The sequence below is a fragment of the Eubalaena glacialis genome, chromosome 14, assembly GCF_028564815.1.
Source record: "Eubalaena glacialis isolate mEubGla1 chromosome 14, mEubGla1.1.hap2.+ XY, whole genome shotgun sequence".
NCBI classification, from domain to species: domain Eukaryota; kingdom Metazoa; phylum Chordata; class Mammalia; order Artiodactyla; family Balaenidae; genus Eubalaena; species Eubalaena glacialis.
The window spans coordinates 84,235,061-84,251,635 of NC_083729.1; the positions used below are offsets into that span (position 1 = coordinate 84,235,061).

At 57.4% G+C, this 16,575-nt stretch overlaps 1 protein-coding gene across 1 annotated transcript in view; it reads left to right on the plus strand.

The window, feature by feature from the left end:
• The window catches only part of KCNIP3 (potassium voltage-gated channel interacting protein 3), an 87,948-nt gene that overhangs the window by 8,511 nt on the left and 62,862 nt on the right, over positions 1-16,575 (plus strand). The window contains exon 2 of the mRNA XM_061168675.1: positions 6,202-6,367. Within this exon, the coding sequence (XP_061024658.1) occupies positions 6,202-6,367 (166 nt within the window). The remainder of the gene's footprint in view (positions 1-6,201; positions 6,368-16,575) is intronic.

Here is a 16,575-nt window from a genome sequence, read left to right on the forward strand (position 1 = left end):
TTACCCAGTTTTATAATACATGCACTCGTGTGTGTGTGTGTGTGTGTGTGTGGTGCTGCTCACTTTTATCACATGTCGATGTGTGTTTCCACCACCACAGTCACGACACAGAACAGTTCCATCACCACGAGGACCCCTCGTGTTGCCCTTTTATAGCCACACCCACCTCCCCCCTTCCACGTCTCCCCCCATCCTTAACCCCTGGCCCACTAAGGAGTGTGCAGGGGAGGGGGGAGGAGTGTCTAAAATGTCATTTTGAAATGTTGTATAAATAGAATCATATAGTATGTGACCTTTTGAGATTTTAGCGGTTCCCATGGTACGAGTGATATCTCCTTATGGTTTTATTTGCATTTCCCTGATGGCTAATGATGTGGAACAACTTTTCATGGGCTTATTTGCCACCTGTATGTCTTCCTCGGTGAAATACCTGTGCCTGTCTTTTGCCCATTTTCTAACTGGATGCTTTGTTCCTTTACTGTTGAGTTTTGGACGTGAGGGTCTCTTGGGTGTCGGGCTCTGTGATGGGGAAGAGCAGCTCACACAACAGGCCAGAGCCAGCTCGCAGAGCTGACATTCCAGGAGAAAGAGAAGGAAATGCACGGGGTAAACAAATAAATAGGGTAGGTTCAAAAGCAGTGTGCTGGGAAGCACAGCAGGTGTTGATATGGATGATGAATGGCAACCTAGAGAGAGGGGTCTCCCAGCACGTGGTCTGACTGAGGCCTGACAGGGAGAAGGAGTCAGCCTTGAATGTACAGGAGGAGTGTGCAGGGGAGTGGGGAGGAATGGGCAGGGAAGGGGGGAGGAGTGTGCAGGGGAGGGGGAGGAGTGTGCAGGGGAGGGGGGAGGAGTGTGCAGGGGAGAGGAGTGGGCAGGTGAAAAGGGAGGAGTGTGCAGGGGGAGGGGGAGGAGTGTGCAGGGGGAGGGGGGAGGAGTGTGCAGGGGCGGGGGGAGGAGTGTGCAGGGGCGGGGGGAGGAGTGTGCAGGGGAGGGGGGAGGAGTGTGCAGGGGGAGGGGGGAGGAGTGTGCAGGGGAGGGGGGAGGAGTGTGCAGGAGGAGGGGGAGGAGTGTGCAGGGGAGGGGGGAGGAGTGTGCAGGGGAGGGGGGAGGAGTGTGCAGGGGGAGGGGGAGGAGTGTGCAGGGGAGGGGGAGGAGTGTGCAGGGGGAGGGGGGAGGAGTGTGCAGGGGAGGGGGAGGAGTGTGCAGGGGAGGGGGAGGAGTGTGCAGGGGAGGGGAGGAGTGTGCAGGGGAGGGGGAGGAGTGTGCAGGGGATGGGGAGGAGTTTGCAGGGGAAGGGGAGGAGTGTGCAGGGGAGGGGGAGGAGTGTGTAGGGGGAGGGGTAGGAGTGTGCAGGGGGGAGGGGGAGGAGTGTGCAGGGGAGGGGGAGGAGTGTGCAGGGGAGGGGGGAGGAGTGTGCAGGGGAGGGGGGAGGAGTGTGCAGGAGGAGGGGGAGGAGTGTGCAGGGGAGGGGGGAGGAGTGTGCAGGGGAGGGGGGAGGAGTGTGCAGGGGGAGGGGGAGGAGTGTGCAGGGGAGGGGGAGGAGTGTGCAGGGGGAGGGGGGAGGAGTGTGCAGGGGAGGGGGAGGAGTGTGCAGGGGAGGGGGAGGAGTGTGCAGGGGAGGGGAGGAGTGTGCAGGGGAGGGGGAGGAGTGTGCAGGGGATGGGGAGGAGTTTGCAGGGGAAGGGGAGGAGTGTGCAGGGGAGGGGGAGGAGTGTGCAGGGGGAGGGGTAGGAGTGTGCAGGGGGGAGGGGGAGGAGTGTGCAGGGGAGGGGGAGGAGTGTGCAGGGGAGGGGGAGGAGTGTGCAGGGGAAGGGGAGGAGTGTGCAGGGGCGGGGGGAGGAGTGTGCAGGGGGAAGGGAAGGAGTGTGGAGGTGCGGCGAGAGGTGTGTGGTGGAGGAGCAGCAGGTGCAGAGCTGTGAGGTGCTCAAGCCGGGCGTGCGGGCATGCGCAGAACAGATGAGGCGGGCAGTGGAGGTGAGATGGGCTCACAGGGTCAGGCGGGATTGACGGAGGGGTTTGCAGGCCCGCACAAGGCCCTGGGTTTTACTGACATGCAGCAGAAGCCCCTGGGGCCTCACAGCAGGCTGGCCAGGGGTTCATTTGTGTTGCGGTCTCCTCGCCAACCCAGGCCTCCTCAACTCTGTCACCTCCCTGCACAGAAGCGTCGGGGAGTGAGGTGGTGGCACCTCGCGGGGCTCCCTCCTTCCATGCCCGAGAGCCCCCCCATTCAGGAGGAGGGAGTCCGGAGTGGCCATTAACGTTCCCTGACAGCCCCGGCAGACCCTCCCTCAGACAGACGAGTGTCAACCAGTCATGAGGTTGAGCCGGTGGTCACTCCCCCGGCCTCCTCCCTCCCCCACCTTCTGCTGGGCCAAGTACACGGGCCTCGGCCCCTCCTGGCACTTGTGTGGCCCTGCTCGTGCCCAGCCACTGTGGGCCCTTCCTCTCCTCGCTGTCAGGACCCCCTCACCCATTTCAAGTGGGAGGCCATCCCAGGCCCTGCCTGTGGGCCTCACAGCGGGGTCCTGGCCCTCAGCCAGCTGGAGGACATGGCCCGGGGCTCCTCCACCCTCGTCCAACCCTCTCCACCAAGAGAGGTACTCCTTAGCCTGGGACATTAGTAAACCGTTACTCTGACATGGTTGGGGGGCTTGGGAGCCCCTCCCCGTCTTCCAAGGCCTGTCAGGGGCCTGGCCCAGGAAAGCTAAGCAGCACAGCCTGTGGCCAAGACTGCCTGAACTTTGGAACCGGGAGGCCATGAGTGCAGTGTGGCCCTGGCATGCCCCCAAGCTTCTCTGAGACTTAGTTTCCTCATCTTTAAAATGGGCATGGTGTTGCCAACCTCCTGGGGTTGTCATGACAACGAGGTGACCTTGAGGCCCAGAATAGACATGCATGAGGGGGGCTCTCAGCCCCGCCCTGTGGACCCTCCCAGCCGTCCCAGGAGGACAGAACCCCGGGCCACTGGCTGGGTCTCCCCACATCAGCTCAGGCCTGGCTGCAAGACGGAGTGCCCAGGACTAGCCTCAGGCTCTGCCAGGGCGGCCCCTGCCAGCAGCGCCAGCGCCGTCCTGAGATGGGGGGTGGGGTCCCTACAGACAGCTCCTGCCTGAGATGCTGAGGGCCACCTCAGTTTCTCCCTCTGCTGTTCTCTCCTAAGCCCATATGCAGAGCCTACAGCAAAGAGTTCAGGAAATAATGAAGCACCAGCTGCCTGTCTTCCCCCTACCCACCTCCTGGACCGAAAGAAAGACTTTATTCATCGAGGCCATTTCTCTCCTGAAGCAGATCATTAATAATGGAGAAGGTCTCTCTCTCTGACAGCCTGGGCAGTGCCTGTGCGCACGTGTGCGTGTGTGTGGATGTGTGTGCACGTGTGTGCATGTGCGTGCGTGTGTGCATGTGCGTGCGTGTGTGCATGTGCGTGTGTGTGCATGCATGTGCGTGCATGTGTGTGCGTGTGTATAGGGTGCCTCCCTCAGCATCCCTGGCACCCTGGGGCCCCTGGCCAACCCCGCTCACCCCGTCTTTCTGCCCCATTGGGATGGTGAGTGCCCACCCTAACTGCAGCTCTGGGCACCACTAACCCCCCCCCCCCACTGGCAAGCTGAGCCTTGGAGAAGAGGAGGAATGTGGCGGGTGCCACCGAGGGTGTGTCTTGGGGAGGTGGCTTGCGGGGGTGTTGACTACAGGAGGGAAAACCGGCAGCTGGGACCTGGCTGGGAAGGTCCTGAAAGTCAGGATAAGGGGTTTGGATGTTGTCCTGTCTAGGTGGCCACTTCACCCAAAGCTGACCAGGAGGCCAACCGCCCAGCCCCAAATGTGGACGGGCCTCATGGGGTCATGAGCCAACTCAGCACCTGGAGGGTTCTCCCTCCTAACCAGAGCCTGCAGGAGGCAATGCACCAGCCTCCCCTCACCTGGGCATTCGCACAAACTCCACAATTTAGGGGATATTTGTAGGGTTTTTCTTATTCCTCAAGTTCAGGAAAGCCTCCACAGAGGGCATGAAAGAATCTAAAAGGCCAGAAGCTTGCTTTCCCAGCTCTCCTTGCAGCCAGGGATTAGGCGTATGACCTGGGCTCGGACAATCTGACCCCTCTGCTCTTGACCTTAAACCTAGAGCTAGTGCCTCAACCGAGACTCCCCCAGCAGCAGCCTCTAGGTTCCAGGGGCAGCAGGGCCATCACACCAGTGGGGGGTCCCAGGCCCAGTGCCCCTGGGATGGCAGTGCTAGCCCCAGGGTTGTGTTATTCAGCAGCAGCGGAGGTGCCCTTGCTCTCCCATGGGTGACCGTGGCTGAGGTCTGGCTATCCAGCCTCCTGCTTTTTGCTCTGGTCTGTCTTCCAAGCCTGGCTCTCTGTCCTTCCCGGGGAGGACTGGCCTGGGCTCCCCACTGCTGATTCCTTTCCAGTTACCATCAGCCTGGGTCCGTCTCTCTGCTCCTTGTACCTGAGAACCTGACCGAGGCAGGGGCTGTGCTGGGGTCTCTGCATCTGCAGAACTTGCTCGAATGTACATCTGTTTGTGATTTATTTCGGACACCCATATACTCTTCAGGACTGTACAAATGTAGCACACGTGAAACCCCACAACCCTGGAAGGACATCACCAACCCGTCACCCCGTTGGCCATTGTCCTGGCCAGTCAACCCACCCACTCAGAACTGGTACCCATGGGGGTGCGCTGCTTCCTCCCACGTCTGGAGCTCAGGCCGCGCATCCCGGGTACCATGAACCTGGGGCTACCTGCGGCAGCGACCCAACGGGCCAGGCCACACCTATGGCACAGCCGCCCCAAGCAGGAGGCATGGCACAAGGGCAGCAAACCGGACTCAACAGATGCCCAGAGGGCCATCCTGCTGCCAGCCTGGGCACTGAGGATGGTGGGCCACTGGCAGGCCAGGTGAGGGTGCTCAAAATATTGATGTAGGAAAACAAATCTCACCACTCCGGGCCTCCACCGTGACCCCGGGCTGTCCTTTCCCTAGCCACACTCACAGCCCAGCATCTTAACATCCCACCCACAGCTCCCTCCTCCAAGATTGTACCCGTCAGTTTTGTTTTTTTGGGTTTTTTAAAGTCTTTATTGAGTTTGTTACAATATTGCTTCTGTTTTATGTTTTGGCTTTTTGGCAGTGAGGCATGAGGGATCTTAGTTCCCCGACCAGGGCACTAGGGATTGAACCTGCACCCCCTGCATTAGGCGAAGTCTTAACCACTGGACCACCAGGGAAGTCCCTCCCCCATCAGTTGTTTGAGTTGTTTCTTCAGATGGTTGCACAGAGTACAGTAGTGGGTTGCATCCATGTGCCCCCTCCTGGGGAGGTCCTCAGGCCTTTGATGTGGCCTCGGTTTGCCTCAAGGTGAAAAAAGATCAAGGGCTCTGGGGTGAAGTGAGGAGGCCAACTTTGCTGTGTGACCCTGTGCAGATCTGCTGCCCTCTCTGGGCTTTAGTCAGTGAGGGGTTTGGACTGTGATCTCTAAGGGACTGTCTGGCTCTGACAACCAGGCCCGTGCCAGGGTCGGGGGTGTTGATGAGCAAGTCTGGACCCTCACCTCCCTCCTTCCAGGGGCCCCATCACGTAACAGACCAGGGTGCCCAGTGGGGGAAACCCTGCCCATAGACCCTGCCTTCAATCGGGAGTTCTTCCAGCAAATTCCCACTGCACAGTCCGTGCTGTTGTGGAACTGTCAATGCAAGGACAGACCCAACTCCCTCAGCTTTAGAAGCCAGGGGGGCTTCATGGGGGAGGTGACTTGCTGGCGGGATCTTAAAGCATGAGCAGGGCTCAAGTGTGGAAGGGGTGTGTTCACAGAGCAGCCTGGTGTGGCTGGTGGGGAGTGTGTGTGGGAACACAGGGTGCACAGAGCCCCACGGTGGCCTTTAACATCATTCTCAACACACTCCTCCAGCTTGGATCACTGGCGCAGCTTTTTTTAGCGGACACTGTCTGTGCTTGCAAGGTGGCCTCGCCACGCAGTGACCAAGGGCTCTTGGAGAGAGAGTGGGGCTGCTAAGAAACCGGGCAGGAGATGACCAGGGGCGGGGGCAGCAGCGGGCCTGCGGGCTCCTGGCATGCATCCCTGAAAGAAGCCAGGGTGGAGTGAAGGACAGCCTCAGGGCTGGCCTGGGGACAATCTGGAGGTCCCCTTGGGGAGCAAGGGCTCAGGGCCACTCTGCCTGTTCCTGCTGCAGGAGGTGATGAAGGTGTCAGACGGCAGTCTCCTGGGGGACCCCGGGCGCACACCGCTGAGCAAGAAGGAGGGCGTTAAGTGGCAGCGGCCGAGGCTCACCCGCCAGGCACTGATGCGGTGCTGCCTGGTGAAGTGGATCCTGTCCAGCACAGCCCCGCAGGGCTCAGGTAGGGGTTGGGCTGGCTGGGAAGAAGGTGGGGGTCTGTTCTGAGCGCAGAGACCTACCCTGGGACCCCAGCCTGGGCCACACCACCTCTGCCTCTGCGGGGACATGTTTCTATTCGTTCACGCCTGTTCCCATTCATCGGTGCCTGCTGCACGCAGGGTGCTGACCTCAAGGCGGGACCCAGGGAGGTGGGGGCAGATCATTAGGACCATGCTGGAATTTTCCCAGCTGGGAGGATGGAGCAGGGCTTCAGAGCCTCGCCGGCCGGGTGACCTTGGGTGACACAGTCTTCCTTTCTAAGTCCTCTGTGAAAAGGGGGGCTGATACTGACCTGCAGGGTGCTAACACGTGCAGGGGCCTCGTGAGGAGAAGGCCCGGACTTCAGCCCCTCCTCGGTCCTGCCCAGTGCAGCCCAGGGGCTGGGGCTGGCTCTTTACCTCATGCTGCGTTCTGGGAGTTTGTGGCAGAAATGGCTGGCCGGCACTTGCTGTTGGCGATATTTGGTGTCTGTGATGCAGTAAGAGATGCAGAGGGGACCTCATGCAACCCCTGTACTCTCACACACATACCACACACTCACGCCTGTGCACACCCACCAAGCACATGTGCGTGCACACACATCACACACAGGTGTGCACGCCGCACAGACACACACACCATGCACACTCCTGTGACCACACACATAGGTGTGCATGAGACTCTGCCTCTTTGACTTTAAGGAAAAGGTGTAGACTTGGATCCTGACAGCTGTGTCTTGTTTGTTATCTCAGACACTGTGTTTTCCAGGGAGCCTCAGTCCCCTTGCCTGGAGAATGGGTATATTCATGACCCCAGCCTCCCAGGCTTGATGGGGGTGGGGCCAGCAGTGTGTGCAGGCCAGGCCCCTGTCCTTTACCTGCACACCCACTCTAGGGCGCTCCCAGCATGATTCCAGTTCCCTCCCTTCTGCTTCCCTGAGCCCCTGCCACCTGTGCTGCTTCGTCACCCTTTTCTGACCGTTCCCTTCCCCAGAACAGCCTCCATGGAGGCCCTAGGACCTGTGAATACACGTGTGGGGTCCATGTGCGCTCCCTCTCTCCAGCTTCTTGGGACGACGCAGAAACATGAGGTTACTACAATTTCATACAAACAGCTTAACTGGGAAGCTCACATCTTCACAGGGCTGTTTTTCTGCAGCAGAGTAAAAGCAATTGTTTTCCATTAGGGTAGGAACAGGGAGCAGAGGTGAGCCGTGGCGCCCTCGTGTGGCCGGCCTTGTGCGCCCGACGGGCTCGGGTCTGCTCTGATGGACCCAGCCTCGCCTCGCTGGAGGCTCAGATTCTTTTTTTTTTTTTTAGATTTACGATCTGAAGAATTTTATTTTATTTATTTACTTATTTATTTTTATACAGCAGGTTCTTATTAGTCATCAATTTTATACACATCAGTGTATACATGTCAATCCCAATCGCCCAATTCATCACACCACCACCAATTTTATTGAAGTATAGTTGATTTACCATGTTGTGTTACTTTCTGCTGTACAGCAAAGTGACTCAGTTATACATATATATATTCTTTTTCATATTCTTTCCATTATGGTTTATCACAGGAGTTCCCTGTGCTCTACAGTAGGACCTTGTTTATCCATTCTATATATACTAGTTTCCATCTGCTAATCCCAAACTCCCAATCCCTCCCTCCTCCACCCCACCTCCCCCCTCGGCAACCACAAGTCTGTTCTCTATGTCTGTGATTCTTTTTCTGTTTTGTAGATAAGTTCATTTGTGTCGTATTTTAGATTCCACATATAAGTGATATCACATGGTATTTGTCTTTGTCTGACTTACTTCACTTAGTACGATAATCTCCAGGTCCATCCATGTTGCTGCAAATGGCATTATTTCGTTCTTTTTTTTGGCTGAGTAGTATTCCATCGCATATATATGTACATCACATCTTTCTCCATTCATTCGAGGCTCAAATTCTTACCGGCCTGCATCTCCAGGGTCTTCCTGGCAGCAGCTCAGGCTCCTCCTTTTCCTCCCGTGGATCTTGCAGCCCCTCTGTGACCCCGGTGTCTGTCTCTCTCTCCCCGGTCCTCGGCATCCAGCACCCACCCCACTCCCAGACCTCTCTCCTGCTGAGCCCTGGCTCCAGCTTCCAACTTCCAGCAGAAACATCTGGCACACGGTGGTCTTCAGGATGGGGCTGGGGTGTGGTGTGCCCCCCTTGCTGAGGCCTTTTGCACACCTGAGCGTGCGTGGACACGGGGAAGAGCAAGCCCGGGGGGCAGGCTGGGTGTGTCTGGGGTCACAACGAGAGGAAACAGGGCTTAGGGGACCACGCCCACAGGTCCCACCTTTAGCTCGGTGGGCTCCTAGATGGCAGCGTCTATTCCCGTCAGCTCCTTCTAGAGCCGTGTGGAAGCCTTTGCTGAATGGCTGGTCACGGCCATGCAGCAGTGGGGGCGGGGAAGGGGTGCAGGGCCCAGGACACCACCAAGGGCTCTGCCCAGCCCTGCCCATTCCCCTGGTGACATGTTTACCAGACACCCTGCCAGGCCATGTGGAACACGGAAAACGTGATCCTTAGTTGCGTGAGGCTGGCACGGAGGGTCACTCTGTTTTACTAAAAGAGCAGACCGACTCTCAGGAAGGTCACACGAGTCAGCGGGTCCCACGGGTCAGGGGCTGAGCGAGGTCTCTGACCTGGAGCGTCTTCCATATGCTGCGGGCAGGGCACCCACCCTGATGTGTGTCTTCCCTGACTTTTCTCTCGGGAGCTGCGGGAAGGCGGGGCTCGGGGTCTGCGGAGGCAGCAGCCACCCTCCCAGGCAGAGGAGCCGGGACCCCAGTGCACCCCTCTCTCACTGAGCATCGCTCCCGGCCTCGGCTCTGCAGTGCCGTCACATCCCTTGAGGACACCTTGCTCACACCAAGGGCTCCGTGTGCTCGTGAAATGATCAGCCGTGCGCAGACGAGGTGCCTTTGCTCCTTCAGGAGCCTCCCGGGGCTCTGGGTGCAGAGGACAATCGTGCCATTCAGTGTAGCTCTGTCCCCGCGCTCAGCCTGGCCCAGCTGGGTGTCCTGGGCTGGCGCCTGCGGAAGGCGGGCAGGTGGCCGGGACACTGCACCCTTGTTGGCGGTAGGGGTGGTTTCCATTCAGCAGGAGCGGCCTGAGGCACAGATTTCTGGGACATCTCGGAGCAGGAGCCAAGGAGCGGGGCCCAGTGGAACACGAGGGTGCCCTGAGCCTCGGCAACTCGGCAAGGAGTGGGCAGGACTCAGGGACCGGGTGGCACGAGGACAGGGGGCCGGGCCAGCTGCTGCTGCTGAGCCCTGGGGGTCACCCCTGGGCTGTAAAAGCCCCAACACGGAGTCGGGAGCCAGTCATCAGCGGTGGCCTTTAAGATGGGTGGGCCCGGGACCGGGCCGCTCAGAGCCGTTGGCGTGGCCTCCAGAAGTGCATCCCTCCCCAACGCTGTGAGGCCATCCTCAGTGACCCAGAGGCTGGCACTCTGAGCTGCTCTGCTTATCTCCCTGGCACCCGAAAGTCCTTCCTATCAGAATGTCAGGCCCCCTCTCCAGGGGCACGGCTGAGCCACCAAGCAGACAGACCCGCCTCTCAAGTCTGGCTCCCACGAGGACAGTGGGACTGGGTGCCTTTAACTGTAAGCCTGGAATAATAATATCACCCACAGAGTAACCTGGGGTCTTCGTGGCAGATGCCTGAATCCAGGCTGGCTGGTTTAAGCAGAGAGGCATTTACTCTTGGCTGTTGGGAAGTCTGCAGAAAGTCTACAGGGCCAGAGAAGGAGGCCTGGATGTGACAAGGCCAGGGCCCTGCCTGCCGCTATGGGAAACGCCCCATGTCCCAGCCCATTCTGGTAGGGATGCCCGGAGCTGCAGCCACATGCTCCTGTGTGACACAGTGTGACCATTCCCCACACAAATGGACACATTCCTGCCCCTTCCCCCAAAGTGGAGACCCAGATTCTCAGCCACCGCATCCATCTCTGGGAGATACTCATTTCTCCTGGGGTTTTGTCACTCCCATGTAAAATCATAAAGTCACCACCACCACCACCAGCACGCATGATAAAAGAGTGGTAGTAGATACCAAATGTGAAATAGATAGCTAGTGGGAAGCAGCCGCATAGCACAGGGAGATCAGCTCCGTGCTTTGTGACCACCTAGAGGCGTGGGATAGGGAGGGTGGGAGGGAGACGCAAGAGGGAGGGGATATGGGGATATATGTATATATATAGTTGATTCACTTTGTTATACAGCAGAAACTAACACAACATTGTAAAGCAATTATACTCCAATAAAGATGTTAAAAAAACAAGAGTGGTAGTAGAAAGGTACGGGAACAAAAAGGTAAATTAGCTTGTCTATAATACATAAGGATATATAACTATATACTAACAGATTTTTTTTTTTAATTTAAAAAATTATTTGTTTATTTGGCTGTGTTGGGTCTTAGCTGCGGCATGCGGGATCTCCGTTGAGGCATGTGGGATCTTTCGTTGTGGCGCTTGGGCTTCTCTCTAGGTGTGGCGTGAGGGTTTTCTCTCTCTAGTTGTGGCGCATGGGCTCTGTAGTTTGCGGCACGTGAGCTCTCTCATTGAGGCGCTTGTGGCGCGTGGGCTTAGTTGCTCCGAGGCACGTGGGATCTTAGCTCCCCGACCAGGGATCGAACCCACGTCCCCTGCATTGGAAGGCGGATTCTTTACCACTGGACCACCAGGGAAGTCCCTAACAGAATTTTAATGTGTTTGAAGCACCAAGATATACTCAACATCATGTTTCAAAGTGAGATGCCAGATCAGGTGCAAATTTTCAAGGATTTATCTGAAAACTGTACATAGCTTTTGAAGCTTTTACCCTTATCAAAAGTACAGAAAGTTGAATGGTTAGAGCCTGGAGGGAAGATGATTTGTGAAGAGGATTTCTCTGGAGAGTTCAGCCCCCCAGTGTGAAGGAGAGATGCTTCAGTTACCTTTTGTTACCTAACAAAATACCCCCAAATGTAGTGGCTTAAAACAACCACCATTTTTTTCTCCCAATTCTGTGGGTCAGGCATTTGGTTCTTCTACCCCACATGGCATCAGTTGTGATTACTCACTTGCCTTTGCTTAGCTGGTGACTGGGCTGGGCTGGGAGGTTCAGGAAGGTTCCACCCACACGTCTGGTGCCTCAGTGCCTGTCTTTCTCCACATGGCTGCTTGAGCATCCTCACAGCATGGTGGACTCAGGTACAGGATGGCTGACTTCCAGGAAGGGGTGTTCCAATAAGTAAGGCAGAGAGTTCTTGAGGCCGAGGCTCTAGAACTCACACAGCATCACTTCTGCTGCATGCTATTGGCCAAAACAATCATAGGCTCAGCCTAGGGGAGGGGAAATAGACTACCTTTCCGTGGAATTGCGGTATGAAATCTGTGGCCATTTTAATCCACCACAGGGCCCTCAGCTAAGAACCAACCCATGGTGGAGTGATCCAAACTCTCATTCTTGAGGGATCTGAGCCCTTGGTCATCCTACCTATAACTCCACCCACCCCCCCACTCACTTTGATCCCTGTATCTGGCAATATGAATAGGTTGCGTGGTGAATTCACTAGGTCTGAGACATAGTTCCCATCCCATCCTCCACCCCATGTAGGGGTAATACCTTCTCCCCTGGATAATCAGCATCATTCATCCCAGCCAATGCCCTTTCATGTCAGTTGGCCTGAGTGGTGTGAGGAGCCCCGCATGGCCAGGTGACAGTCTCAGCTTCCAGTTCAGCAGATGCACTGGTGTCTCCCCTTTGGGGAAGCATTCTTCTTCTTCTTCTTCTTCTTCTTCTTCTTTTTTTTTTTTTGGCCGCGCAGTGAGGCATGCGGGATCTTAGTTCCCTGACCAGGGATCAAACCCCCGCCGCCTGCATTGGGAGCGCAGAGTCTTAACCACTGGACCGCCAGGGAAGTCCCAGCATTCTTCTTTAAGGATCTAAAACCTCTTATCCAGAGCCCAAAGTATTGGACATGAGAAGCAAAAATGCTGCAAGCGTGTGGTTGGGGGCTGGTGCTTCCCTTGGTTCTGGACCCATTCTCCTGGCTGGAGGAGGAGTAGCATATATGGTGGCACATCCAGGACAGCACCTGAATCTCACAACTGGCACTGGAACCAGTGTACAGTGGGCTCTTTCACGGTTCTGGAAGTCCAACCACTTCTGGGCATGGGGAATAGGGGGAGGCCCGTGGGTCTCATAAGCACTGGCCTTTGGCCACAATTCTTTGCTGTAAAATGAGTCTTTGGGTCAGTAACAATGATGCGTGGGACACAGTGATGGGCGGTGTTGTTGGCAGAAGCAAGGTGGGCAGAAAGCGAGGTCTGTATTCAGAATGAATGTCAATTCCAGAAGGAGTAAATGATGGTCCCTGCCAGGGTGGAACTGACCTGCCACCTGGTGGCTGGCTTGTCACCCTGCTGGCAGGCTGGGCACCCGACAACAGCTGTAGCCAGATCAGACCGGTGAGGGGAAGTTCATTTCTTGGACCCATGAGTAATCTTAGTCCCCCATGGCCCTTTGTTCATGGCCAGGAATACAGGCTGACTGATGTGCACGGACAGGCCATCTTGTCCACCAGACTCTCAGCGCCTCCTCAGGCCTGGTTGCCCTTTGGACAACATCCACAAAGGGCTGTGACATCCTCACGCCTCCTAGTCACCACTCCTCCAGCCTTCTTCCCTCCACCTCCTTGACCCCTGAACGCATGCTTAGTACCCACCCCTGAGTCAATGTCAATCTGTACCTCAGGCCACCCCTCCTTCCAGACAAGCAGATGGACGCAGCGTTCTGCCCACCAGGAAGATTTCCCTTCTCCACTGCCCTTCCCCTCTGAGTGGGCTGCCAGGTCATCTTTGAGTTGGTGCCAGCATTTCTTGCAGCTCTGTCTATAAATTACATACACGTGCTTTTCCTCCTCAAACGGTCTTAGGGACTCCCCATGAGGCCACAGGTGTGGGTTGAGGGGAAGGAGGCGATGCAATTGTTACCATGGGGGTCTGAGCCCCATGTATGAGCAGACACCTACCTGAGCCTTCTAGACCCCCGACCCTGAGCTTATACATAGCACCTGTGTGTGATGGTGGCGTGCTGTGCATGCCCGTTTAGAGCTGGGGGAGAGGTGGACACTCAGTTCCTGATGGGCAGCTCAGGTCTCAGGGTCACCTGGCGTCCCACAGTCAGGCCTTCCATCTCCCCGAGGGCCCAGGAGTGAGCCAGAAGTAGTATCAAAAGAAGAGATTTTTGCCAAAGAAAACATGGCTTTGCTCAAAAGCAGAGGCTCCTATCGGGGCCTACCCTGGGCCCTGCAGAGCCCCCTAACTTTCCACAGACACACTGTGCGCCATTGAATGTGCTGGGTCATCAGGCCCAAGGGGAGAGCTGCTTGTATGCAGCCTGGACCTGCTGCACAGCCTTTGCTTGTGCTTGGAAACAGTCTGGAGCAGCACAGCACCTGTGGTACACAAGAAGCCCCTTGTGTACGTCCTTTCACTGGCTAGGAGTGCAAGGTACAGCAGTTGGTCTTTCACTTTGGAAGGAATGTTTTTACTTGCCTGCCAACAGAAACCCCAAACAACAGTAGTTTAATTTAGACAGATGTATGTATCGCCTGTCTGAGAAATCTGGGCTAGGCAGTGGCTGGCACTGGTTTAGCAGCTTGGGGATATCAGAGTCAAGGTCTTTGGGGTTTTTTGCTTCTTCCCTCACAGTTGCAAAGTTGTTGCTCTGGCTCCAGCCATCATGGCTTTGTTCCCGACAAGAGAAAGGAGAAATCAGGGGAAAGGAGGAAGTGGTAATGCCTACGTCAGGAAAGCAACACTCTCACAGAAATCTCTGGAAGATTTATGCTTACATTTTACTGGCTAGAACTGAGCCACCCTGACTGCAAGGAAGGCGGGGGATGGCGTTTTTTTTCAATCTGGGCACATTTCCACTCCCAACGAATTCTGAATTCTGTAGGTGAAAGAGCAGAGGAGAATGCTGCAGTGCTGTTCTCCGCCACACGTAGCTCGTGGGGTTATTTTGATGCCCAGAAGGGCCTCAGTGAGCTGCCTGCGCACACCGGGTGCTCCGACAATGTGGGATGTGGGTCTTCAGCAATGCCTGCTCCAGTCACATCCTTGGTTTTTCCTTATCCCCCTCAACACAGGGATCCCTTCCCATCTCCCCTTTCTCCACTCCACAGAGGCACCTGCAGGGCTGGGGGCTGGGGTCAGTGAGCAGAGGGCAGAGGTGAAGAGCTAGCCAAAGGCCAAGGCCCCACTCATCCCCCAGCTCTGCCCAGGGTCCCTGGCCCCTGAGCCTCCTGGGCAGGGGGTGGATGGGAGCAGGGCTGTTCCCTTTCTGGCTGCACAGAAGCCCCAGGACCTGGATGAGGCCCCTTTGCAGTGAGAGCACACCCTCAGCCGAAAATCACACCAGTGGCACCTCCCCCATTGCTGCTGGGAGCTCAGGAGCAGTGCCCAGCCCCGCCCCCACGCCCTCCCCGCCCAGGAAGCTGCAGGAGCCCTTCTGCCTCCAGGCAGAGTGAGCACCGGGGTCCGAGGAGCCAGGGGAGGGGCCGGCCCTGGGGCAGGGGCAGGGCTGACCCCGGCAGGGCACCGGCCGGCCCCCGGGGGCTCTGGGCTGGGCTGAGGGGCAGGCGGCCCTGGGAAAGGCCGAGAGAGGGCAGAGGGCAGGGACAGAGCTCAGAGGAGAGAAGGACAGGCCAGAGAGGCTGAGACACGGAGGGACAGGCTGAGACCCACAGCACTGGTACTGAGACTGAGAGACAGACCAGAGGCGGGAGAGAGAGAGAGTTCTAGAGGAAAGACTGAGTGCCAGGCTGGGGAGACGCAGGCAGAGGAGGCACAGAGCAGGCTGGGGGGTGCCGGTACTGCGGCTGGTTGGGCAGAGCGAGGGCAGGAGAAGGGCCCCTGGGCCAGGCCTGGCGAGGGCGGGGCGTGGTGAGACCCCTGGCCCGGCCCAGGGCGCTGCCCTGAGGCTGCAGGTGTGCCAGCACGGCTGCAAGAGACACCTGGGCAACGTCTCAGCTTCTCCTTCCACTTCATCTCTGGGAACCTGGCTCGAGCAGAGGACTGCTCTGGCAGGACTGGGGACAAGGGGGCTGGAAGGGGCAGGCTTGGGGTTTAAAACTGTGCCCACCTTGAATGGGGCAGGGGTGACGGGGACAGCAGTCCTGAGAGCAGGACTGGAAGGGACGCCCAGCTTTAGAGTCCTGCGCTGTGACCGGTGGGCAGTGAGTGCCAAGCCGGGGCTCCCGCACCTGTGGGTCTGGGGAGGGCAAGCAGGTGGGAAGGGGGCTTCCTTCTCCAGGGCGCACCGGCTCAGGCACAGCGAGCATAGGCTGGGAGGGAGCTGGCGGCTCTCGGGCCGGGGGTCCTCTCCCCTCTTCCCTCCCTCACTGGGGACCCCTCTCCTCCCTCAGCAAAGACAGATGTGGCATCTGTAGCAAGGATTAAATAAAACGAGCAAGCGTGTAGAAAGGCCTGTGTCTAGAAAGTGCTCAATCAGTGATAGCCATCTTTCAAAATCTATAAAACCCACCAACCTGGAATTTCTAGCAGGGACGCAGCGGGGGGCTCCCCTGGGGCCTGTGCTCTCAGACTCAGGCCTGCGGAGGAGCCCTGAGTGGGAGTGACTCCAAGCAGGCTGGGTGGGCCCCACTGCCCCTCTGCCTCCCTGTGTGCCCCACCCCGAGCCCGGTGCTCAAGGGCTGAGCAGGACCTCGTCCCAGGCTGGGCCATGCGGACCATGCAGACCAGGCACAGGGAGAGGGGCTCCTGCGTCTGGGGCCCTGCAGTTTCCTTGGCAGGACGCCCCAGGAAGGGGTGGTGTCAGGAGCTTCAGACCCTGGAAGGAGAGACCCTCAGCAGCTTGGGTCTTGTGTGTCCTTTTGTTCTATCCTGTTATTGGAGGGATGCGAAGGAAGCTAAAGAAATCACATGATTCCCTAAAGAGAAATCAAATTGAATCTCTAAAACATAAAGATGAGGCAGTGTAGACATGTGACATGTTGGCTTTTTAGCCAAAGCTGAAAGCTGCTCATGGACACTGAGGGACAAAGGGCCGAGGCCGAGCGGGGCTGGGCTGGAAAACCTGACCTTTGTCCCCTCTCCAGGGGCGGGTCCCCCATCTTGTTCCCTGCCCTGTCCCGAGTGCCTAGCACAGAGCT